General features: G+C 42.8%; 2 protein-coding genes across 3 annotated transcripts in view; one reads left to right on the top strand and one right to left on the bottom strand.

Annotated features, from left to right (window-relative positions):
- Window positions 1-20,807, top strand: part of INSYN2A (inhibitory synaptic factor 2A) — a 38,148-nt gene extending 17,341 nt beyond the window's left edge. Inside the window, exons 3-4 of the mRNA XM_050305365.1 lie at window positions 10,694-10,765; window positions 19,433-20,807. Coding sequence (XP_050161322.1) covers window positions 10,694-10,765; window positions 19,433-19,616 — 256 coding nt within the window. The 3' untranslated portion in view covers window positions 19,617-20,807. The remainder of the gene's footprint in view (window positions 1-10,693; window positions 10,766-19,432) is intronic.
- The window catches only part of DOCK1 (dedicator of cytokinesis 1), a 263,338-nt gene that overhangs the window by 156,083 nt on the left and 82,960 nt on the right, over window positions 1-24,295 (bottom strand). The window lies entirely within an intron of this gene.

The following is a 24,295-nucleotide window of genomic DNA, read 5'->3' as shown; positions in this document are numbered from 1 at the left end:
GAGTAATTTTTGCCCTCTGTGCATCTTGTGATCCTTGGGCCACTGATGGTTGAGTGTTTGTTGGGTTTTTTTTAAATTCTAATCCACATCCACCATTTTCTCAGCTGTTTCCACGAAGATCAGTGTTAAAGTGAAGCATTTGACTACCACAGAAGCAGTTTTTATTTTCTAGTTCCAACAGCAGCAGAACACCCTTCTGTGCCTTTTATTAAAGTCATTTGTATAACTATTCCCTCTTGGAAGTGTACAGGTAATTCTAATTATTATTATTATTATTATTAATAGCTGCTCTGTCAGGCTTCATCACTGCCCAAAAGGTGTGTGTGTCACACTGAACTCTGAGCATAACCAGGCAAAATGCATTCAAAGATCATTTATTTATGTTTTCTTTTAGGTCCCTAAAGCTGTTTTTAAGCCATAAATTTTGCCTGTGAGGATCCCATCCCCTTGTCCTGTGCTCATTCCCCAAGTACAGCTCATCCCTCAGATGCTCATCCCCCATTCTTCCAAAGCAGGATCGGTGCTAAGACGCCACCAAAATCCATTTACCAGCCCTCACCGTGAGAAATTTGGGTTTCCAAGTTATAAACCAGCCCTTCCACATTTCCCCCCAACACACTGACACCTCCTCCTCACTGGAACTATTCCATCATATCCCAAAACTCCCCATTTCCTCACGGGATTATTCCAACACCTGCTCTCTGTCCGCATGACCCCCCCTCGAGCCCTTCGAATTCTCTTTTTCAAAGAAAAAAAACAAATTAAAGCTGATTAATTAAGACTGATCGCTGAGGGATGCAGTATCATTCAAGGGAATAGATCCAGGATCAGCCAAAGTTTAACCTTCTATCCCATTTTTTTCCAAATTAGCTCACTGAAATCACTCTGGAATTTGATTTACAACGAGTATCTCAGAGCACAGGAACTCACAGGCCCTCAAAAGGTTGATGAGATTTATATTTTTGATAGGATTTTTCATTAGAGTTGGACACATTTATTCTGTTGCTGATAATCAAAGCTTCACATCAGATTGTCAGAGTGGATAAAAAGGTCAAACTTCCACAGTTCACAGACATCCTGTGAACAGACATTACACATTAATGTGTAATAATTCAGAGTTACCTGGATACTGTAACATTTAAGATAGAGAGCATTTAACTAATCCTGCTGTCACAGCCAGTTTATATCCATCCTTTGTGAGGAAGAGAGTGGTGGGAGGTTTTCAACAAGCAAATGATGGAAAAGGGAACCCTTAGCAACAACCAGTCCATGGAAAAAAAAAGATCAAAAAATATATATATTTTTTTAGCAAAATTACTTGATCTTAATACTCTGTTTTCTCAAAAAAAGAGAGACACTAAGAACATTCTGACTCTTGGAAAATATAACTTACTTTGCTAATACAGTCCAGCTTTTTATCTGCATACACTGGACAGGCACAATTCAAAGGGAAAGTATTTGAAGTGCTCAGAAAAAAAGATGATTTCTATCTGGTTGCTGACTTTAAAACCAAGATGAAACATCGTTCCCCACCACACTCCCCTGTTTCAGTGGGGATCAGCAGCTCTGAAGGGGAATTCAGGCTCAGGATTTTTCCAACACAGGGACAAAAGAGGCCAAGGAAAGCAAATTGCCACAATTCAAACCTGGAAAGGCTGGTGAAGTCTTATAATGAAAGATTAAAAACAGTGTAAGCAAACAATGTTCTTGCTCAATATATCCACAGGAATTACCAGGGATCAAGAGCTTTCCAGTGTCACCAAGCTGCCCAAAACACCTGCAAGGAGAGTTTTTCTGCTAAATCAGTCTCTTTTTTTAAAAAAAAAGGATGACAAGGTAGTGAATTCCCAGGTTTCACAATTAGAATAATCCTTTAATAACTGCATTTTGGCTCTTGGCAGTATGAGGATGCAAAGAGACAGAGCCATGAGCCAGGTGCCTGTGCAGGAGGGGAAAAATGAGACCAAAAGGAGCTTTCCAGTGTTAAATTTCTCACTGCTGTTCGTTCCCCAGGAGATGAAACAACAGAGTTCTAATTGACACCTGCTCCTGAGCCCCTGTGCTTACACAGAGGTACAATTATCTCTCATCCTGACTGGGGAAAAATGGGGAAAAAAACCAGGAAAAAGATTTGTCTGAAGATGGAGGTGTTTTGGTTTTAAACTGCTGAGGCTCCAGCTACCCCAGATCTGGGACATGAACATGCAGTTCAGTCTTTAAAAAACTCCAGTGTAAAATATCCAGGGAAATGAAGGTAAAGAAACATCAGAGATGATGGAGAGCTGAGCCGGATTCAGGTCTGAGAGGTGGAATGAGATGGTCTTTAAGATGCCTTCCAATCCTAGACTGCTCTGGGATCTGTGCCCTGAGGAAAACTCCTCTTTTAAGTGGGGAGTTCCCAAGCATGGACCTGTCCATCCTCCCTGCATACTGATAAGATGATTCCTCTTTACTGATAAGATGATGAGGGGGGATGTTTTTCACCACCACTCGCTGCACCAACAATGGATGGGGGACAGTACAATTTTTTTGTCTTGTTTCCACTATCACAGAATGGTTTGGGTGGGAAAGGACTCATTCTACACCTTCCTCTATCCCAGATTGCTCCAACCTGGCCTTGGACACTTTCAGGGATGGGGCAGCCACAGCTTCTCTGGGTAACCTTTGCCAGGGCCTCCCCACCCTCACAGGGAACAATTCCTTCCCAATATCCCATCTACATCCACCTTCTTTCAGTCTGAAGCCACAGAAGGTGTGTGTGATCCAATAATTGCTCAGGAAGAGAGGCTGGATTTAGAGACCAGCATTGTTCTGGCATTAACAAGGCAGTTTACACTCTGGAGCAGTTTGAACCTGGCATGACTTAGGTCATTTCTTTGCTTCACTGTCATCCACACAAGCTCAGAAAAAATTCCCAGGGATGGGACCTGTAACTGTGTACAAAGATCAAGAAACTGTCCAAAGTTCTGCCCTGTGGATTCTCCTGCACTGCAGTAAAACCTCAAATATCATTATTTAAGGAGACAAGAAAACAAAGTACCGAGGCCATCTCAGGCTGCAACAGAAAGAGTTCAGCACTTCCAGGGTCCTTCCTGATGTTGTTTTTCTCCATAAAGTTTCCCATCCTTGCAAGTACAGAATCCCAGAATCCCTGAGGTTGGAAAAGCCCTCCCAGCCCATCGAGCCCACCCTGTGCCCCATCCCCACCTCGTCACCCAGCCCAGGGCACTGAGTGCCACATCCAGTCGTTCCCAGGGCACCAGGCACGAGCCCCACACAAGCAGCAGGATCAGTGGCCAGCAAATGCACTCCCTGTTCTTCATTTCAAACAAGCCTGGCTGCTGCAGTTGTTATTTTAAGCCGGTGTAGGTTCAGAGATACAATGAACACGGGGTGTTTGAGCTCACACTGAAACCTTCATCACATCAACATAATGAAAAAATAGCCCAGATTTGCATTTCCCTCATCTTCCCTCCCTTACAGAAACAGTGCCTGTGAGCAGGAGTTAACTGAGATGTCCAAGCCAAGCAGAATCCGAGGAGTTGTGTTTTAAGAGTTACTCACCCTGAGGAGTTAAGAACTGCTCAGCTCAGGGTGGGAGCAGCAGGGAGAGATTTTCACCCCTGAACAAGCTACTCCCAAAAAATTAATCTTAAAATTCCGTGGATTTAGGGATGGAAGAGCAATGGAGAGTGGGAAGAGGAACATCCCCACACTGAAGCTGCAGTGAAGGGTGGATGGTGCAGCAGATCTGATGATGAGCTGCGGGGTCAGGAGTCTCAGGGCATCCAAGAGGTCAGGAGGAAACCACAGCAGAGAGATTTGGGATGAAGGAACAGACCTCTTTTTAGCCTAACTACTGGAATGTGCTCCCAGATAACCCCTGGAAGTGCCTGGCCTAACAATTACACACCATCAATACAGTTGTTATTCAGCCAGAGCAACCAAATTCCCTGAATTATTATTAATACAAAGAGTTGACATTTTAATTATCCTCCTGATTTTTCTGATGAGACAACAGAGGCACAAATATTCAAGAGGGATGCAAGACCTCGTATGCACCTAATTCACGTAAGATTTCGTGATTTCACTTGAAATACATTTTAATTCTCTCCATTCTCGGTGGGTCTTTTAAATCATTCAACAGCCCTATTAAAATATGTTTTTGTTTTTTGTTTTTTTTTTTTTTTAAAAACACTCCCTGACTAACCTGAGTATAATACAAAATGTATTTACAGGGTGAAAACACTTGAATTGCTGTCGTGGGAGTCGTGCCATACACCCACAGCGCAAATACCTCAAAAAGAAAATTAGTCATCTGCTTCCAACTGTCAGGATTCAGGAAAAGACAACAAACTACTGTCTTGGAAACAGCCTGACAAATCTCACCGTTGAGCTGCTGAACATTTTAGAGCATTTTCAGAAACCAAATCAATAATACCAGCCCTGGAATAAGAAGGGAGAGAGAGGAAAGAGTGTTCAGGTGGGGAAGTGTCCAAGAGCAGGTTGGATGGGGCTTGGAGCAACCTGGGATAGTGGAAGGTGTCCCTGCCCATGGAGATGGGCTGTTGGAGAGGAAAACTCTGTCCAACAAGATTTACTTAATCCTCAGTGCCTCCTTAAGGAAAAGCAGGCAGGAGCACAAAAGATGGGATCACTGTGGTTCTCTGAGGGTTCCCCAACTCCCAGGGGAAAACAAAACCAAAGGAAAACAGGGAGAACAGAAAACAAAAGCAGGGAAAATGGAAACATTTTTAGGTGAAACCAGGAAGGAAAAACATTAAAAAAACCCAAAGCTCCCCAGTCCCCTGAAAAACATGGAACAATTCCATATTTTCCAGCCAGCAGAAAAGCCTTGAGGTGATTGCTCAAAGCACACAGCGTCATTCCGTATTTTTTGGGGCTGTATCACTCTCATCTACAAATGAAAACTGCTAATTATTAATTATCTTCTTAATGAAAACACAGCAGCAGAAAGGCTAAATCAATTTTTTTTCTCCTGAGCAAGTGATTTTTCAGAACACTTTGACACGAGCCAAAGGCTGACCCGAGGTGTTGACACCTGCACAGAGCTGCTGGTTTGGTGGCAGACCAGAAGTTCTCAAGGGACCCCGAGGTTTTCATCCTCCAGAAAGAGGATTTTGCTGATACAAATGCATTTCCAGGAGGTTTCCACTGAGCTAAAGTGGTAAATCTTTCCTAGGTCAGACTAAACCTCTGTGGCTAAGCAGGATTTATTTTAACCTTCAGAAGACACGCACGAGGTTTTCCTGCGCTTTCTGTGGCTAAAACGTTGATTTATTCAAGTCACAAGAACAACCAAACCACTCATGGCACAGTGATCTTATTCTGCCAAAAGGCAAATTATGTTAATAACAGTATTGCTAATTTTCTCCTGAACACACAGTTTTTAGCAATATTAGCTCTGCAACACTTTAGGAAACAAAGGTTTTAAGAAGTTCTCCACCAAACCATTGATTTTTAAAGTGTTATTCTATACAGACAGGGAACAATGAGGCCATTGGGGCAACCTGGTCTAGTGGAAGTTGTCCCATGGCAGGGGAGATGGTCTTTAAGGTCCCTTCCAACCCAAACTGGCCTGTGATTAGTGTGTTTAACTAGCTGTGCTATAAACAGCCCCAGCAGGACTAAGAGATGTAATTCCCATTTACACAAAGCCTCCAGCAGGACCATGGCCTGCACTTCCTCAGCTGTTCAGCATGGCCAGAACTGTCACTTCCCGAGCACTTGAAAGGCCCCCTGCCTGCTCCACATCATTTGTTTCACTGCACTGTAATAAAAATATCAATCAGCAAAAAATTCTTGAAGTCTTGTTTCTCCTCCTTGGTGGTGATGATACATCAAAAGTGTGAGGAGCATCAGTATCACCCAGATCTGTATCCACCAGAGCATCAACACGCTCTGAGGCACAGCCTGGGAAAGGCAGTGCCATTAAGGAACTCAATTAATATCAAATATTCCCCACATCCCAGCAGATAAGGGAGGACATCCAGATGTAACAGGTCTATCCTTCTAAATTGCTTTTTTTCTTTGTTTTTAACAGACCTCCATTTCAAAAAAAAAAAAATCAGCACACACAGATCTGAGCCTCCCTCTCTCAGCTCAACGTTCCTTCTAATTTATACACGCAAAATAATGTTCAGATGCAAAGATTCTGATGTTACAGTTGGTATTTAAATAAAAAAAAGCCTCAAGCAAGTGCACAAATTCTGGGTTTCCCAGGGATTTAGAGGGTGTAATCCCCTTAGGCTGCTCTGAAAATTGCAGCCTATTCTTAGTTCCTGCCAGTCCATGTCAGCAAAATGGCTGCTCTTCATTATAATATTTTAATACTTGGGAGTGTTAATTGAGGTTAAGCTCAGGTTGTGCCCAGAATGCTTAAAAAAAAAAAAAAAAACCAAAAAATCAAACCTGCAATAAAATGAAAGCCTCCTGAAAATAGTATGAAATGTAGATAGGAAAAATCTGTGGAAAACTTGGTGTGGAGACGAGGTCTCCTTCCCAAGGGGAAGATGCAGACACAACAACAGAACTCACATCTGTTCATCCTCCCTCCGGGACTTTCAAATCCAGGTTGGACAGGGCTTGGAGCAACCTGGGCCAGTGGAAGGTGTCCCTGCAATGGGCAGGGGGGTGGAACAAGCTGGTCTTGAAGGTCCCCTCCAACCCAAACCCCTCTGGGATTCTGGGATCACAGGCACATCCCAACTGTCACACCAGGCAGGTCAATCCCAACCTCACGGCAACGACGTTGAACCGCCTTGAAGAACAGATGGAAAAAAATGTCCTATTTTTATAAATAAATCAGTGAGGGATTCCCAAAATCAAGATATTAAGACAACAAGCTGCCAGGCTTAGTGCTGAGATCATCTTTAGGTGAAGCAGGTTGCCCACGGGAGTCACAGCTCAGAGGGAAGCCCTGGCTCCAGGCATCTCCCTCAGTTCCAAGGGGATTCCATTTCGGATCTAAGACCAAAACCAACTCGCATTTCTCTCAAAAGATGACAGATTTTCTGTAGGAAATCTTCTCATTTTAAGGGGTTTCTTCTTACCAAAAATAATGACTGGTTTACTAAAGAACAACAAAGGTTTCGGTCTCTAACCTGACTCTCCTACACTTCCAAATATTTTTTTTAAGGAAGAAAAAAAAGAAAAGCTTATTCAAAATACAGCACCTCACAAGGAAAACATCATCACTCAGAACTCTGCTGTCCTTATCCTGGTATCCAGACTGTGCTCACAAACTGTTTCTAGCAGTTAACACTGATAGAAACTCCATTTTTCAGGAATTCTGCACTGAAAATCAGCCTAAATTTTACATGGAAATGCTGTGCCAACAGTGAAATCCTTGTTGGCATGAAGGAGATGAATTCCATGCAAGTGTTTATGTAGATAATTATGTGAAAACAAGAAAGTAAAAGTCCAAAGCCCCGGGGTATCAACAACAGAATTAATTTATATAGAAATAATTGAATTTATACTGTACTAACACACTCCCAGAACACAGAGCTCTGAAACTGCCTGATGGAAACCAAACACTGGGACACCATGGGGTGTTCTTGGGGCTTACAGAGAATTCTAACAGGGTGGTTCAAAGAAGAAAACGTTACTAAATATGTAAAAAAAATCATCTCTGAAAAGCTAAAATTATTCAATGAGGAAAATATCGCTTTAAGAAAATTTAATGAAAAATCCAACTAGAAAATGAATGTATCCCCATAACCAGTGGAGCTTGAGAATGACAATGATGCTAAAACAAGCAGAGCTGAATGTGTCAGTTGAGAAATCAGGATTTCAAACTCATGATGCAAAAATCATCTCATTTTTAAATCCTTATATCAAAAGGCCCATTTTCATCAGCTTAACGAGGCTGCCTTATACCAGCAAATATGTTTTTAAGTATATGAAAATCTGGAATTATTGTGCATTTAAAGATCATCATATAATAGAATCACGGATTGGTTTAAGCTGCAAGGGACCTTAAAATCCATCTCCTTCCACCCCTTGCCATGGGCAGGGACACCTTCCACTAGCCCAGGTTGCTCCAAGCCCCATCCAACCTGGCCTTGGACACTTCCAGGGATGGGGCAGTCACAGCTTCTCTGGGCAAAGTAATTTAAATAAGATACTGAAAAATCAGTTTCTGGGAAGACAGTAGACTAACCTCATTTGATTTGCTACCTCATTTTTAATTTGATTTCAAAGCCACTGCAAGTTCTGGAAGCAGGACTACAGCTCATGGCAAAACCTCCTCCTCTGTCCTCAGTCCCACAGTGAATACTACAGGTCTCAAACACCCTGAGGAGGGGACACAAGAAAAACCAGGAGTTCTCAAGGTTCACTGCCAGCAGCTGATCTGAGCAGCTCCCTTTACCAACCACTGCCAGAAATCGTGTTCTTGTGGGGCAAATCCCTCAGAGCACCTAAAATACAACCAGGGACACAGACCTAGAGCGAGTCCAGAGGAGGCACCGGGATGATGAGAGGGATGGAGCAGCTCTGTTGGGAGGAGAGGCTGAGAGAGTTGGGATTGATCAGCCTGGAAAAGAGAAGCTTTGGGGGGACCTGATTGTGGCCTTTCAGGTGCTGAAGGGGCTACAAGAAAGATGGAGAGAGACTATTTACAAGGGCCTGGAGGGACAGGACACGGGGAATGGATTCACACTGCCAGAGGGCAGGGTGAGATGGGATATTGGGAAGGAATCCTTGGCTGTGAGGGTGGGCAGGCCCTCAGCACAGGCTGCCCAGAGAAGCTGTGGCTGCCCCATCCCTGGAAGTGTCCATGGCCAGGTTGGATGGGCCTTGGAGCAACCTGGGCTAGTGGAAGGTGTCCTTGTGCATGGCAGGGGGTGGGACTAGACAGGTTGTAAGGTCCCTTCTAACCCAAACAGTCTGTGATTCTGTAACTTGGAAGACTTTATTAAAAAGCCCTTACTATTAAATGATGTCTCAAGCAGCAGAGCAGAGGCTGAACATGAACAGCAGAAACCTGTGTGGAAGGAGGAAAGGCTGGCACAGGAGGAGGTTGTTAATCTACAAGCCAGATAATTAACTAATTTGAATGGTTGCTTGCAGGTTTACGGAGATGAATGAAAATGTCCCAACTGGAAACCAATTTTAAAGAGAAAGACAAAAGAAGTTGGCACCTTCCACAATATGTTTATGGCTTTTCCTATAAAGAGGCCCTCACAGAGTCATGCACGTTCCTCTGAGGGAAACTATTGACTATTCTTTATGTCCTCAGTAAATAAAGGCCTTCACCAACTCATCTGTAGACTTTAAATGTTGTATCTTTAGTAAGAGCTTTTAATACCTGATCAATAGCTTGGGGGAAAAAAACCATTTTACAAGTCTAAGTTTAATAGTGGTGACAACTTGAATGTTGCCTTCTGAAAGATTTTTAAAAGGGGAAATGAAAACCAGGTCTTGCTTCTGCTCTGAGAGAGCATAACAAGTAAAGGTAAATATAAACCAGTCCTGGTTTTTTTTCCCCATCAGGAATAGCACAGAATACAGACATTTTGCTTTGTAGTTTTTTTTTTGCACAGCTGAAAGAGAACAGGGCTAGATGGGATCTTGGGAAGGAATTGTTGGCTGTGAGGATGGGCAGGCCCTGGCACAGGTTGTCCAGAGAAGCTGTGGCTGCCCCATCCCTGGAAGTGTCCAAGGCCAGGTTGGACAGGGCTTGGAGCAACCTGGGCTGGTGGAAGGTGTCCCTGCCCATGGCAGGGGGTGGGACTGGATGGGCTTTGTGGTCCCTTCCAACCCAAACCATTCCACGATTCTGTGATTTGCCTTTGGTGTTGTGTTAACAACATTCAGGCAATCTGAGCATGTTCCTCCAAATAAAAAGCAATTTTTGAGGCCAAATAATCATCTAGAACAGCAACAACTCTGCATTGCCTTTGGCTTTTAGAAGGAAAGAAGTCTTAGAAGAAGTAGATTCACCCTGTGGTGAACTTTTGTCCATCCACCAGGGTCCAAGAGCTGTTCCCACAGCCCCAGAGCACTTGGCCACGACACAACTTCCTACGGCTCATAATCACATCTTCAAACCTTTAAAATATTTAAGGAAAGTGGCATTGTCAGCACCAGCTGATCATTTTCTAAGCTAAACAACCAGCCTGCAGCAGCATTTCAGAAATGCTGATTTCTCATCTTAGGGACAGGCACATCAAACAGTTTGGGTGTGATTTCCCATTAACACTTGTTTTGGGTATTTTGTCACGTAAAAAATAAGGTCATTTTTTTTTTTCTACTGCTGGATTGTTCATTATTGTACATTGGGAAGGAAGCAGAGGAGCAGGTGCTCTGCCCCTGCAGAAAATAACTTTAAAAGAGTCTAAAATAAATCCTATTTTTCAGTATTATACTCTCTACATTCCTCCTAATGTAATGCATTATGTGTTTTAATTTATAGCTCCATGAAAAGTTTGCTCAGTGTGAAAGTGGAGAAAATATTAATCCACCCCCAAAAAAATTAATTTCTTCATTGAAGCTGAATGTGCTGATTGTGGTCCTGGTTTCCTGAGGGCTTCATTTTCTTACTCAACATTAAAATTTTCTAAATAATCTTCAAGTTCTGATTATTATGAAAAAAGAAAAATCATAGAAAACAAAAAGCATGTTAAAGGAAATCAGGTTTTAATGATTTCATGTTCTGTCCTTCCAGGCTTTCGTATCGGACTGGGCAGGACACGGCGAACTGCGACACGTGCAGGAACAGTGCATGTATTATCTACAGGTAGGTCCAAAATATTAACATTCCCACTTTTTTCCTGAGTGAAAGCCATGATTTATTCACTAAGAGGGCCTCAGTGGTTGATCTTGATTTTCCAACCAACACAACGTAAATTGAACTTCACTAAATTCATAAAATTCAAGTGCAAGTCTAAATTTTCAGATCAGAAGTAGCTGGTTGTGGTCAGTGCTGCTCTGGGATGGGAGGGGCTGCAAGGTGTGAGCTTCAAGTTTTTGGGATTTTAGGATTTTCTGACCAACAAGTCAACTTCAAATTGACTTTTGTACACTTCTGTACACCGAATTTATTTTTACAGCAGTAACAACTGGACTTGGGAAATCATTTGGGAAGAGGTAAAGTACAGCAAAGAGAACCAGATACAGATTAAAGCCAGACAGTTTTAGCTGTAAAATCAGGGTTAGGTTGGATATTGGGAAGGAATTCTCCCCTGTGAGAGTGGGGAGTTCCTAGCACAGGTTGCCCAGAGAAGCTGTGGCTGCCCCATCCCTGCAAGTGTTCAAGGCCAGGTTGGATTTGGAGCAATCTGGGATAGTGGAAGGTGTCCCTGCCCGTGGCAGGGGGTGGAATGAGATGGTTTTTCAAGGTCCCCTCCAAGCCAAACCACTGTGATTCCACGATTGTGATACACTGACATTCCTACCTAAGCCTTTTTTTGGCATGTCCTCATTTTCCAGTGCAGGAATAACAGGCACTGGGCACGACACGAGGCCATCATGAGCCCGATGATGTGTCTCATACTGACAACTTAATTGTCCTTCTCCATCAGAGGCTTAAAAAACCAACTGAATGTTTTGATGCGTTGCAGGGAGGAGGGAAACAAACGCGTCTCAGAGTGTGTCACAAAATCAGGCCCCACAGTAGAAATGAAAATGTACAAACGTGACAATTCCCGGGGAGATACAAACTGAAATCGAGGTACAAACGTCGCCTGGGAGGGAAAAGTGCAGGATTTCCCCCCTCACTCCTCAGTTCTCTCCTCAGTCTGATTCAGGCAGAGGACCCTGAAGGTGTTTATTTCTGTATTGTCTCCTCACTGCACAGAAGCGAGGGGAAAAAAGGATGGAAACCTTCAGCTCCATCTTACCAACCACACCAGGGTTCTGTGCAGGGGCAGGAGCCAATTAATTTCTTTATTCCTCCTTTAAAGCCAGGTTTAGAGGCATAAAAATAACCAAAGCCTCCCATGCCTCCCTCTTCCTGGGCAATTCCTGGCTCAGGGCAGCCTGGAGGTACAACCCAGCACAAATCCATCAGGGAATTATTCTTGTTTCATTAGCTAAACAAAATCCAATTAGATTTTTTTTTTCCCCCCAAATCTTGATTTCTTCACAGTGGATTTCAAGTTAAGGAATAAATCCAGAAGGTTCCTTTGCTCCCTGCCAATGAAATGAAGATTTGAAGAGTTTCTCTAATGGGAGATGGTGGAACAGGCAGGTCCAGCTCTCCATCCCCACCCCAACTGCCTCTGGAGTGGACATTTGCCTAAAGCCACGTTCCCAGAGCAGGTTTTAGCACAAAACAGCTCAGCTTTTTGCCAGTTTAGGAGAACAAATGTTGCAGGCAAAGAAAAAACCACCCTAAAAGCAGAGACGCTGCAAAGCGGGGAACCACGAGAAAAGTGAATTACTGAGACAAGATAAGCAGCCAGGAGGGATAAACCAGGAATTCACTGATAAAAACCAGCACTGAGACAGATTGTCTTGTAGGAACTTGTGCTCCCCCACAAATCAGCTGCTCCCTGACACCTCAGAGTGCAGCAGTTCATTAGTGAGGGCGTTAATTAAACCCAGATGCACCTCTGCCAAGGGTTCACGTGTCAAACACTGCACAGGGGTACCTGATTTCCTCTCACGACCAGAAATTAAAGCTCAGCTTAAACTGTCCAAGGGGCAATAAAACCCTGAGGAAACACCCCTGTCACACCAGGAGGTCCTTAAAAGTCTGGAGCTCTTTCGCCCAATTAATACACAGGAAAGACTTAAATAAAAATATAACCAAAGGCCTGATGGAAAAATCAATAATTTGAAGAGAAAACCTTCACTTTGCTGTAATTGTCTGTGTGGGTTTTTTAAATATGATTCCATTTGGAACACTGCAACATTTAAAAAAAAAAAAACAAATTTAGAGCTGTTTCAAACCTGTATTTTTAAACTGCAAGGGAACAGCATCGTAGAGGAAGGATTAGGTTATTACCCAACTGCATCCTGCAGTGCCAGGACCAGCACAGGTGAGAAGGTGGAAATCCATGGAATTCAATTCTTCCCCCCTCAAGATGAATTTTCAGGGTATTGATATAATGTAGCACAGAAGCCAGAGACAGTGTAGAAGGCAATAAAAAAAAAAAGCCCTGTTGTACTTTAAAGGGTTTTTAGCATCAAAAATATCAATAGTGTTAATAAGAATGCCTTTTGGCAATAGTTATTTGGTATATTAAATTAAAATTTTTGATTAAATTTTTGACTGAGTAGATTACAAATCTACTTTTACATTATTTTCTCTTTATATTGAAAAGAATACATTTCTTAGTATTAAAGAAGAGAAAGGAAAACTTGTCTCGTTTTTCTTAAAAAAGTAGGGAACTGACAATCAAATACTAAAGAGTGTTAAAAAGAAAAGGTACCAAAGCCTGAAACTGTTTTAGAAATCAGGAAGAAAAGAAAAACATCCACATTTAGATACCCTTTTTTTCCTCAAAATTCTGCTTATTTCTGCAATATGTTCAGGAACTTGGAGCTCCAGACACAGGAGTCACTGACATTTTCTTCCACTGCATCAGCTGAGCCACAGACTTAAATCTGTCACTAAAATTATTCAGCATCGTGTCTTTGTAGTCATTTCCAGACTGTATTTAAAACAGGACCCAAACATGTGATCAAATGGTAAAAACAACCCAGCCCTTCATCATTTTCTCCATCAGCATCAATATCTCATAACCCAAGGCCACAGAACAGTTTCAAAAATCATCTTCTACCACCACAAGACAAATTTCCACGTCTGTACTTTACAAACATTTTCAAAATATGTTTTATCAGGGTTGTATTTTGCCAGGATTCAACTTAAATATTGAAATGAAGCCAAATCTCCCCAGCCTGGTTTATTCTGGAATTCTCTTTTCCTAGAACTGCCCTTTTTCCTCCTGTTTAATTTCCCAGCCTGGGTGAAGTTTTAATCCTCGAGCAGAAACCTGGAGGAGATAACAGGGCTTCTCTTTCATATTTTGTGCATTAATCTTAGGCCTTTAGCAAGAATTGCTTCTGGGAAGGAGCATCCTGGAGGATTCCTGCTGGATTTCCCTGGAATGGGAAAGGTCAGGAATACTCAGCAGCTTTTACAAGGCTACTTTGGTTTCCAGAAGGAAACTTTTAGGAGATAAATCACTCCAAGTTGTACCAACCATTACTTTGGCTGCTTTTCACGCCTCTGAAATTTTGATTTATGCTGGTGTATTTTTAGTTGATATTAATCTAAGGTGGACTCACATTATTCAACAGAAAATGTATTATCAGAATCTGTGAAATGCAATTCATGTACAAGAGAGCTGCAAGAGAAACAGGTTAAAATAGAGGGATAAAAGCTAAAAGCTAAAAGTTAGCAAAGAGCCCATGTGTAAAGGCCAGATATTTAAATTATTAATTATTAAAATTAATAAATATAACCACACAAAGTGAACATAAGGCATCAATCCCCAAGACTGCAACAGTCTAATAAAATCAGGTGATCAAACGATGAGAATAGTCATTTTCATCACCTTTTTATTTCCTACCCACGTTAATTAATTCATATGTTCTCATCTTATCTCGAGACTGTAAGATGCTTAGTGGGAAAAATGGATCTCAGTGGCTTGTTAATGCTGGCAGGGCTTTGGATCCCGGGCTTTGGGGATTTGGGGGTTGCAACAGGAAATTCAACATGCTGGAAAGTGCATTAAGGTAATTTCCAAGTGATTAGTGCTTATCTGGATCCTGTTTTTCCAAGATGGGGGCATGAACTAATGGCATGTCATCCAATTAACGTGACCCAGGAGGAGACAGGATGAAAATCTTTAATTCCTGCTTCACCTACTCGACTTAAATTCAAAGAGTTCAGCTGCTCTGTAAGTGCTGGGAGGATTTGGGCTTAACATGGGAAACTCAGGGATAAAAAGGTGAACTGAAGGGGTGTCACCTGAAATGAAAGCAGAGGGAAGGGCAGCCTGGAGCCTTTGCAAGCTCCAGCCTTGGAGGTGACAGAAGACAAGTGGAGAAAGGACAGGGAGCTGCTGGAGAGAGTCCAGAGGAGGCACCAGGATGATCAGAGGGCTGGAGCAGCTCTGCTGGGAGGAAAGGCTGGGAGAGTTGGGATTGTTCAGTCTGGAGAAGAGAAGCTTTGAGGTGACCTGACTGTGGCTGCCCCATCCCTGGAAGTGTCCAAGGCCAGGTTGGACGGGGCTCGGAGCAACCTGGGCTATGGAAGGTGACCCTGCTCATGGCAGGGGGTGGGACTGGATGGGCTTTAAGGTCCCTTCCAACCCAAACCATTCTGGGATTTTATGATTCCCTGATAAAACCCTCAGCAACCCAATCCTGAGTCTGAATCCCTCTGACTCAGCAATCCTGCAGTGCCCAACAGATCATCAGCACCTCACAGTCTAAAAATGATTCACGACAATAATGTGTGACTGTGCTAGAAAATAAGAAAACCCATCCCTATCTCTGAGCCTGTTCCTCGATCCCCTCCCACAGTCCATATGCTTAATCCCAACGGTTATCACTCCTCAAACTCTGCTTGCAATCCCTCACAAAGCAACTAAATTAGCAAAGGTTCCCTGCTGCCTGCATGCAAAAAATAAATTAATTAACGTAAGTTCTCAAAATAGTTAAAAAAACAAAGCCAAAACCAGAAAATCCACATCAATTCCTCAGGTCCCTGACAGGAGAGCTGGAGAGGGACTGGGGACAAGGGATGGAGGGACAGGACAAGGGGGAATGGCTTCCCACTGCCAGAGGGCAGGGATAGATGGGATACTGGGAAGGAATTCTTGGCTGTGAGGGTGGTGATGCCTCAGCACAGGTTGCCCAGAGAAGCTCTGGCTGCCCCATCCCTGGAAGTGTCCAAGGCCAGGCTGGACGGGGCTTGGAGCAATCTGGGATAGAGGAAGGTGTCCCTGCCCATGGCAAGGAGTGGATTGGGTGATCTTTTAAGATCCCTCCCAACCCAAACCATTGTCACTGTGAAGGGATTACAGAGATCTTGATTACAAAGTTCTTGCTGGTGTTTAATCAGCACATCCAAATTAAATTCCCAAAGGGCTGTTATTTGGTTTTACTTGGCCAAATTTTTATAGGAAGGACATCAGTGGAAATATCAATACACAGGCAACTGCCCTAAAATGTAAAGTTCTTTTTGCAAACCTTGTAAAGACAGAGTTACTTCTGGGGAGAAAACAAAGAAAACCAAAGTATTTATCAGAGAGAGAATTTTCCTGTTTATGGAACAAAACCAGCCCATTGCTGTGCACAGGAGGAAGAATTTGAGACAGGCATTGAAGATGGAAAAAGCCTGTCCCAGTGTTCCAAATTTAACAATACCATAATTAAGTGAAGCTTTAGGATGTCCTGCTCAGGTGTGTGAGGCCAAGGTTTGTGCTGCTGGCATTATATAATGGATTTATCTCTTGTTTCTGTCGGGCTTCTTCACAATTGTCAGGCTCTTGAAAAATATAATAATATTATCTAGGAAAAAAAAATGCTTCTGAAGCAAATAATTCTCACCTCTGTGTGTAACAGCAGAAGAACACGGAGTCCTGGATAATTAAGTTAATTGAGTTATTATGGGGAGGCTTGTGGGACAAAACCCAAGTTTGAAAGTGAAAAGAGGCACATGGCCCAGAGGATATTTCAGGAAAAGGTCATTTGGAGGGAGGACACCTAGAGATGCTGAGGGACAGAAATAGCACTGAGCAAAACAGGATGTCAGAGCCGTGACAGGTGACAAAATCGAATTTAGGAGCGAAAGACCTGGAAAGATCTTCAGCTCTATAACAAAAATATCAGTAATTCCTTCAAATATGGAATTCTTGCTGAATTTAATCCTTGCAAGTGTTCAAGGCCAGGTTGGACGGGGCTTGGAGCAATCTGGGATAATGAAAGGTGTCCCTGCCCATGGAATGAGATGATCCTGAAGGTCCCTTCCGAACCAAACCAGTCTGGGATTCTGTGAATGATGACTGATGGTGACCAATGGTTGACATCAAGAGTAAAAATGAAATGAGCTATAGCTAACTTAGAAGGATACTTTAAAAAATAAAAAAAATTAAAAAAATTAAAAAATAAGAAGAAAATTAAATTGTCTTGTTACTGCAGCATAAACAGGCATAAACTGAAACCTAAGTTTGCAAGCACACAGATTATTTGCCTGAAGGGAACTGTTCCATTAAAACACCTCCAAAGCTGGATAAACTGATCTGGAGAGACACCAATCAATTATTCTGCAAAACTGACAGTGCCAAATGCTGAAATAACACGGATGTTTTTCATGCAGCCTCTTTATACCCTTCAGAAGCAAAATATTTCATTTGGATGTGAAGGGCTGAAAGCCTGAGCTGAAAATGGCAATAACATGGGGTTTGTCAGATGGTCTAGAACTAAGATGCCTTTTTTTCTCTTGAGGTCTGTCTTTAATAGAAATTGGTTATGTAAAAAGTTACTCTGTTCAGCAAAGGGTTTTTTTATAACAATCTCTCTCTTGCAGCAATTTCCAGCAGCTCTTCAGAGCTCCCTTGTAAGAGTAACTCTTGAAAGAAGCAAAAATGAACTCTGGCAGGGCCAGAGCTGAAAAGGCCTTTTATTTCCTCCCCAAATTTATCCTGAGAAACAAACCAGCCAAATGCTGCCCTTTAAATGAGATTCAGAGAGCTCTTAGAAGAGCATCTCCTCCCATTCTGAGGTCTCCTTGCTGCATCACCAACAGCATTTTTGTGCTGGGACATTCCCGATGGACTGATCTCCCCATTAAATTAACGCTGCATTTCTCCAAAATCTGCTTTTTGCCAGCTGAAGTGCACACAGGAACTGTGTTATCAGTGAAGACAACGCTGTTCTTTCATTGACAAGGAGGGATATCAATCAGCAGGGTCAGAACATGCTTCTGCAGGAACACGGTGCCCAACAGCTGCCTCCTGCAAAGTCGGGATTCTCCACTTCCAGCACAGAGCCGGGAATTTTTAAATCACCTTCTTTGATTTCAGATGGCTTTTTTTAGTCACTAAAAACATAATGCTGGGTATTTGAACTCTTACAATGTATCTCTCTCCTTTGCTGTCACAAAGTTTATCCAAATAACTCCACATCACTAAAATGCTGACACTTTTGCTAGGGGTGGATTTAAGAGTTAAACCAGGCACCAAAAAGCCCTCACACCCTTCCAGCACCCCTTTCCTCAGCTTTCCCTGAAGTCCTTCCAGACAGACTCCTCAGGTCCCAAATAAAAACAAGCCCACAATTATCCTCATCCTTCTCCCAACATCTTCGATTCCTTCTCCTCCACCCTAAGAGGAAAATAAACCCTGCTTCAGTCAGCAGATGGTATCAGGTGATATTCTGTGCTCAGTTTACAAAAATTTCCCACGAATTTCCTCTGAAATGGCTTTAAGTGTTCTGTACTAGGTCCTTACTCTTGAAGCCAGACAGGGGTAGTAGTAACAAATCCTTTTAAATCTCTTTTTGGACGAGCTCCACTGGGAGCACAAGGCCCAGGGAAGCAGATCTCACCTCTCCAGTGGTTTGTGCCCAGCAAGGAAGGGCAGAAATAGCTCAGAAAACACATTTCATACCAATTCAAAGTGCATTTAAGTCCAGGAACACTAATTTCACACTAATGATGAAGGCAGCCAGTGCAAGGCCCCTCAGCTGTGGAGGTGGACAGGGAACCTCTCGAGTGTCCAAGAGTCACGAAGTCAAGCTACCTTTAAAATATCCAGCAAAAGGCAGGAAGGAAAGAAATGAACCCTGGTGTTTAAATTCCCTTAATTTCACCCTTTTCAATCCAGCCTCTGATATCCAGGGCCCCCCCTGCAATGAGGTTGGACTAGAGGACTTTTAAAGGTCCCTTCCAGCCCAAAATATTCCATGAGGTGATGCACGAGCTTGTATATGACTCTATACATATGACAGTAGCTTGGTGTTGGTTTAATTTTGGTTTAATTTTGGTTGAATTTACTGAAATTAATCTATTTCAGGGTAAAACTGGCAAGAAAGAGGTCAGGTAAAGAAACTGCCCAATTGCTTATGGCCAATTCATCAGCTTTTCCAAAAGCACAAGGATGCAGTGCCTGGTTGGCTGCTCCCAGGGCACCCAGACAGGAGGGAAAACCAAGCCTGGAAGCCCTCAAAGATCATTTCTCCATTGAGATGACATAAAAAACTAGGATTTTCAGTTTTCAGTCATTTCTAGCAGAAATGATTTCCTCCTAAACAGCAGGAAAAGCTGAACAATCTCATTCCCACTTCTCTTTTGCACACAATGTCCTTTTTTTGACCCTTCCCTTTAACTTAAGCATTTATTTTTTTTTTTACTTGAATTTCTAAATTAAACACTTGGATGCCGGGTTAATTGAAATAGTTTTATCATCACAATTAACAACCGACTGCTTTTTTTCCTTCCCCTTTCTAGCGTGGAATTGGATTTTAAACAGCAAGAAGACAAACTCCAGCCAGTTTTGAGGAAACTTCATCCCATTGAGGAAACTCAGGTTGCACCTTTGCCTTATTCTCAGGAGAGCTACTCCTCCACTCCCAAGCAAAAATCCAAAACTGAATCAAAAAAGCACGGAAGATGGAAACTCTGGTTCCTTTAACCCAAGTGTGGAGTTCAAGGCCTTGTCTGAAAAACCTTTGGAGTTCTATCCATCCCCTCTTGACGGGATGCTGGTGGATGGAGGGGGTTCCTGGCCGACGGCAGCGTCCAGTTCTCACCGCGTGTACCAAAAAAGGCCTTTGTACCTTTGGACTCACCGGAGCGAGGGGGGAGGGAACACACCCTGCCCCCTTTTATTTGCAGTTTGCCAATGTGGGATGTAAAACCTGAATGGAAATTCGGACAAGGATGGAAAGCAAAACTCTTTCCCCTCACCCCTCGGATGTGAAAGCATCCCGTTCTGCCCCGTTAAACCGTAGGCTCCTCCCGTCCGCTCCGAAACATCGCCGTGGTTTTTTTAAAGCCTTCTGGGGGGGCAGGTGGGGAAAAAAAAAACAAAAAAACAAGCAAGCCTTATGTTTGCAGTGGTGTCAGTTTTACAGATCCATGTTGATTGGGGAGTGCAGTTTTCAGCACAGAAATCCTGGACAAAGCACAATTTTTCCTGTGGCCCGAGGCCACGACGTCCCCGAGCCCTGACTGCGCGTTCCTGCCGTCCTGCCCAGCTCCCACACGGCCACACCACCTCCAGTTTAGCTGTGTCCTCATCACCACAACCACCAGTTTGTTGTTGGCTCATCTCCAGAAGCTTCCCAAAACCAGGACAAGCCTTTAACCACATCAAGCTCACAGGGTCAAGGCTGCAGGACGATCTCGATTTGGCACTTTTGGTACCCAAAAAGGTCTAAACGACACGTTCTGGCACAGGAAAACCAAACCCAACCCCACGGACAGAACAACCATAACCCAGATTGTTGGCATTTGCCATGATTTAGTATTTTTTTTGTAACAGTCTTTGGAAAACCTCTCCACTATTGCAGAAGGCAAGCAGGAAACTTCCAGTCTGCAGCACGTGATGAAACCTGCTTGGAAGGAGCTGGAATTTTAAATGCTGTTTATTTACCAAGCTTCTCAGATGGGTTTCCCAACTTATTATGATTTATATCTCAATCTGTTAATTGTACTTGCTAATTGATACACACTTAGGGGAGAGATGTGAAGCAGGTTTTTTTTCCTAATATTATTTCGGGTTTTCTTTTTTAAATGGCACTTTAAATTTTGCTCTGACTTATAAACTGCAGCGTTTTCCTTTAAGTATTTGCTACTGCCATTAAACTTGCATCTAAAATGACCACTGGTGGAAAAATTCCTGATGTTAGAAGTGGCCAGGGAGTGGGAATCTCTTTGTCTTTTGTTCTGGTTTGGTTTTTTTTTAAGGATTTCAGATAATTTGAGTGTCGTGTGACAAACTGGGGTTTGAAATTGCTTTGAACCTGCAGCAGCTTTAAGGTACCAATTCCTCAGCCTTTAGGTGGAAGAAATGTGATCCTTGGTTTGCACACGCTAAAAATGCTGGAAGTGTTTTCCTTGGCACTATTTTTCCTCTATAGCTCAGCATCCAATCCATTACTACAAGGAAAATGGAGGAAAATAACTGGGTAGTTCCCTCCCTCTCCCCCTCCAAAGAACAAGAAAAGGAAGTTAAATTGGGAATGCAGAAGATTAATTTCAGTCTGTTTTAATGGAATAAAGGCACCTTTGCAGTAAAACTTCAAGAGGGCTATGAGTTCTTGCAGAGAAACAAATATCCTGGAACCCTTTGGTGGAAGTTGAAGGATCAGGAAGGTGATCCTGTGGACCAGGAAGGAAGTGTCATTGTATTTTATATTGTTTTTAATTAAAAATATAGAACTGTTTACAAGACAGCCTACCTGATATGGTTCAGAGTATTTCCAAACTAAAAAATACTATTTTTTTTTCCCCCTAAGGTGAAAGAAACCTCAAATATGGACAGAGCAAGGAAAACACGGCACTATCCAGTATTATTTAAAATAATGTTAATAATTCATGCCTAGTGGTGGGTTTTTTAAAAGAAATTAAACCATCTCTCCATGGCAAATCAGTTCCAAAAATCCTTGTATAGTGTCACCACCTCATGAAGCTGTTTGTGTGTGACACCCCAAACCCCTTGGCTCATCCAGAGCTTCCGGAATCCCGGAAAGCACGAGAGGGAATGACAGACTGGTGAAACAAAGAGCTAAAAGGGAACGTTCTCACGGCATGCTCTGTACATGTCCAGGTTATTTTCTTAAAGAAGTTGCAAATTTTTAATTTTCTACATTTTTAAAAAACAAAACAAAACAAAACAAAACAAAACTGGGAAAAGCAACCCATCCATCCAAGTCTGGCTTCCCACCGGCACCTCGCGTCCTCTCTCCTCCCCTCCCGTGGAATTTGTAATAAAATGTTTTTGCAAGTGTGTAAAATGTTATCATATTGTATTGCCTTTAGGATCACTCAGGCTCAGGTTAGATAGACACCAAGAGAAAAAAGAAATAGAAAAAAAAAAAAACAACCCAAACCAACCTAATTCTTTAGAGCTTTTAGTTAAATGTGACTGACAAGGCTGTTCTCTCACCCTCCCGTAGAAGATCTCGGAGGTTATGACAAGGAAAATGCGGTTTTTACTTTCAGTGTGGCTTTGCTGGATTCACTGACAGCCTCCCTGCACTTCATACACTGGTTTTCTATCTGCACTTCCCCCATTTCCTGCTTCCAAACACTTTTTAGCCAATAAATCCTGCGGTGATTTTACATCCCCTTGCGACTTGAGTCCGTAATTTCCATGAAGCAACAGTTCCACCCTTTGGTTTAGAACTCTGAGGAAACACCATCCCCTGTGAGTAGCCCTTGGTTTCTTAAAGGTTAAAAAAAAAAAATCACTGTAAAAAATACTTTAAAAAAATCCAGGATAAACTGGAAAAAAATCGTGATTAAAACTGGAAAATCCTCCTGTGGGTACAAAGTGTTTGCTTTTTCTTGCTTGAGATGCAAAACCACCATCCCTGCCTTTAATTTCACTTTTTTAAGGTTAATTACTTTTTCAAATCAAATAGGGTCATTTTTCATGGACTTTCCACTCTGCTGGTAGATTATCCCAGTTCTTTAGGATCTGGGCAGCAGCACACATTTTATATCACTACTTGGAATTCTACTGGATCACCACTGAAAATACACCAATGCAATCTGGGAGAATGAAAGGAACTGCATGAAAAAACTTTCATATTTCAGCAACCACAAAACCCACCTGTGGTTCATTAAAATAAGGGGAGAGCTACAAATTCCCTGGCCATTTATTTGTTCAGGAGGATGCAGCTTCTTCCCATCAATGTTGATAGGGAATGGTCCCGACCCATCGCTGCATCCGTGAGGGTTTGACAACCAAAACCAAAAAGCACAGCCATCACCTAAATCCCACTTCACTTCCTGTGAAATTCAGTTTGCAAGATGTAATTTCAAGTGATTTTGAAAGAGAAGAAAGCACGTGATTCAACAAAGCAAAGTATTTTTACACCGAAGAATTGCAGTGAGGAAAATGAAATTCTCATCAACATTTCGGAATCCATTAACCCTGAACTGGACAGGTTTTAAGGCACAGAAAGATTAATTTACAAACAGCTTCAACTCCTAAATAACTGCAGCCCCAGAACTCTCTCCTGTGACCCTCAATAATCCATATTTTATATAGATTTGTATTTTACTGCCTTTCAGAAAGGCCTCCGGCCTGGAAGGTGCCAGGAGATGGACAATCCATCACTGTCCTGGATTGATTGATTATTTGTCCCAAAGTCACTCCCCCCCATCAGAGCCACACTCTCCACTCATTAAGGGGTCACCTTAATCCCACAGAGCTTCACTGTCACCAAGGGCCACCTCTACACCTCCTTCACATGGACCTCAGATGGTTTCTGCATCTCACCACAAATCCCTTTCTTTATTTTCTGATGATTTCTGCACCATTTCTGTCCTGCTTTCACCACATCCTTGTCCTCAAGTGTAGAGGGAGGGAAAGAAGCAACATGGAAAACACTCCACCCATCAGTAAAGCCATCAAGTCCTCTCCTGTCTCACTGCTTCCTATCACACATCCCAAGAACTTCCAAAATAGGATTTTTTTCCCTGATCTCAGCAGGTTTTCACACTGACTTTGCTCTCCATAGACCCACTACGTGTTCAGAGCCTGTTCTTCAGGACAGACTCCTGGGAGTTAAAATCCCAGATTGCTTTGGGTACTGAATCCCAGAGCCATGGGATGGGATGGGTTGGGTCGGGAGGCACCTTAAAGCCCACCCAGTCCCAGCCCCTGCCGTGGGCAGGGACACCTTCCACTAACCCAGGATGCTCCAACCTGGCCTTGGACAATTCCAGGGATGGGGAGTCCACAACCTCTCAGAGCCCTCTCTGCTCTTCCATCCACCAGCTACATTTTTTTCTGTATCAGAATGGAATTTGATCTGTTCCATCACAGAAAGGAATCAAGGCTGTGTATTCACTGTCATCATTGCACAGATCTGCCAGCTGAAGTGTCTTCCAGGAACTACACAGAGGAATCCAAACACCCCACCTGGACATCCCGGGTCACCGAACCACGAGTGTTTTGGGTTGGAAGAGACCTCCGAAGCTCATCGAGTTCCAACGCCCTGCCATGGGCAGGGACACCTCTCACCAGACCAGGAAATCTCCTTTTTAAAATTAAATTGTTCAGGAACTACCTCAGTTTTCTTGGCTTTGTAATTGAAGCCCATTCCAAGCTGCTGACCAGGAGGAGGTTGGAGCAGC

This window comes from Myiozetetes cayanensis, unplaced genomic scaffold, assembly GCF_022539395.1.
Source record: "Myiozetetes cayanensis isolate MyiCay16 unplaced genomic scaffold, myiCay2020 scf10, whole genome shotgun sequence".
In the NCBI taxonomy this organism is placed as follows: Eukaryota; Metazoa; Chordata; class Aves; order Passeriformes; family Tyrannidae; genus Myiozetetes; species Myiozetetes cayanensis.
This window is presented reverse-complemented; position numbering and strand designations above follow the sequence as displayed.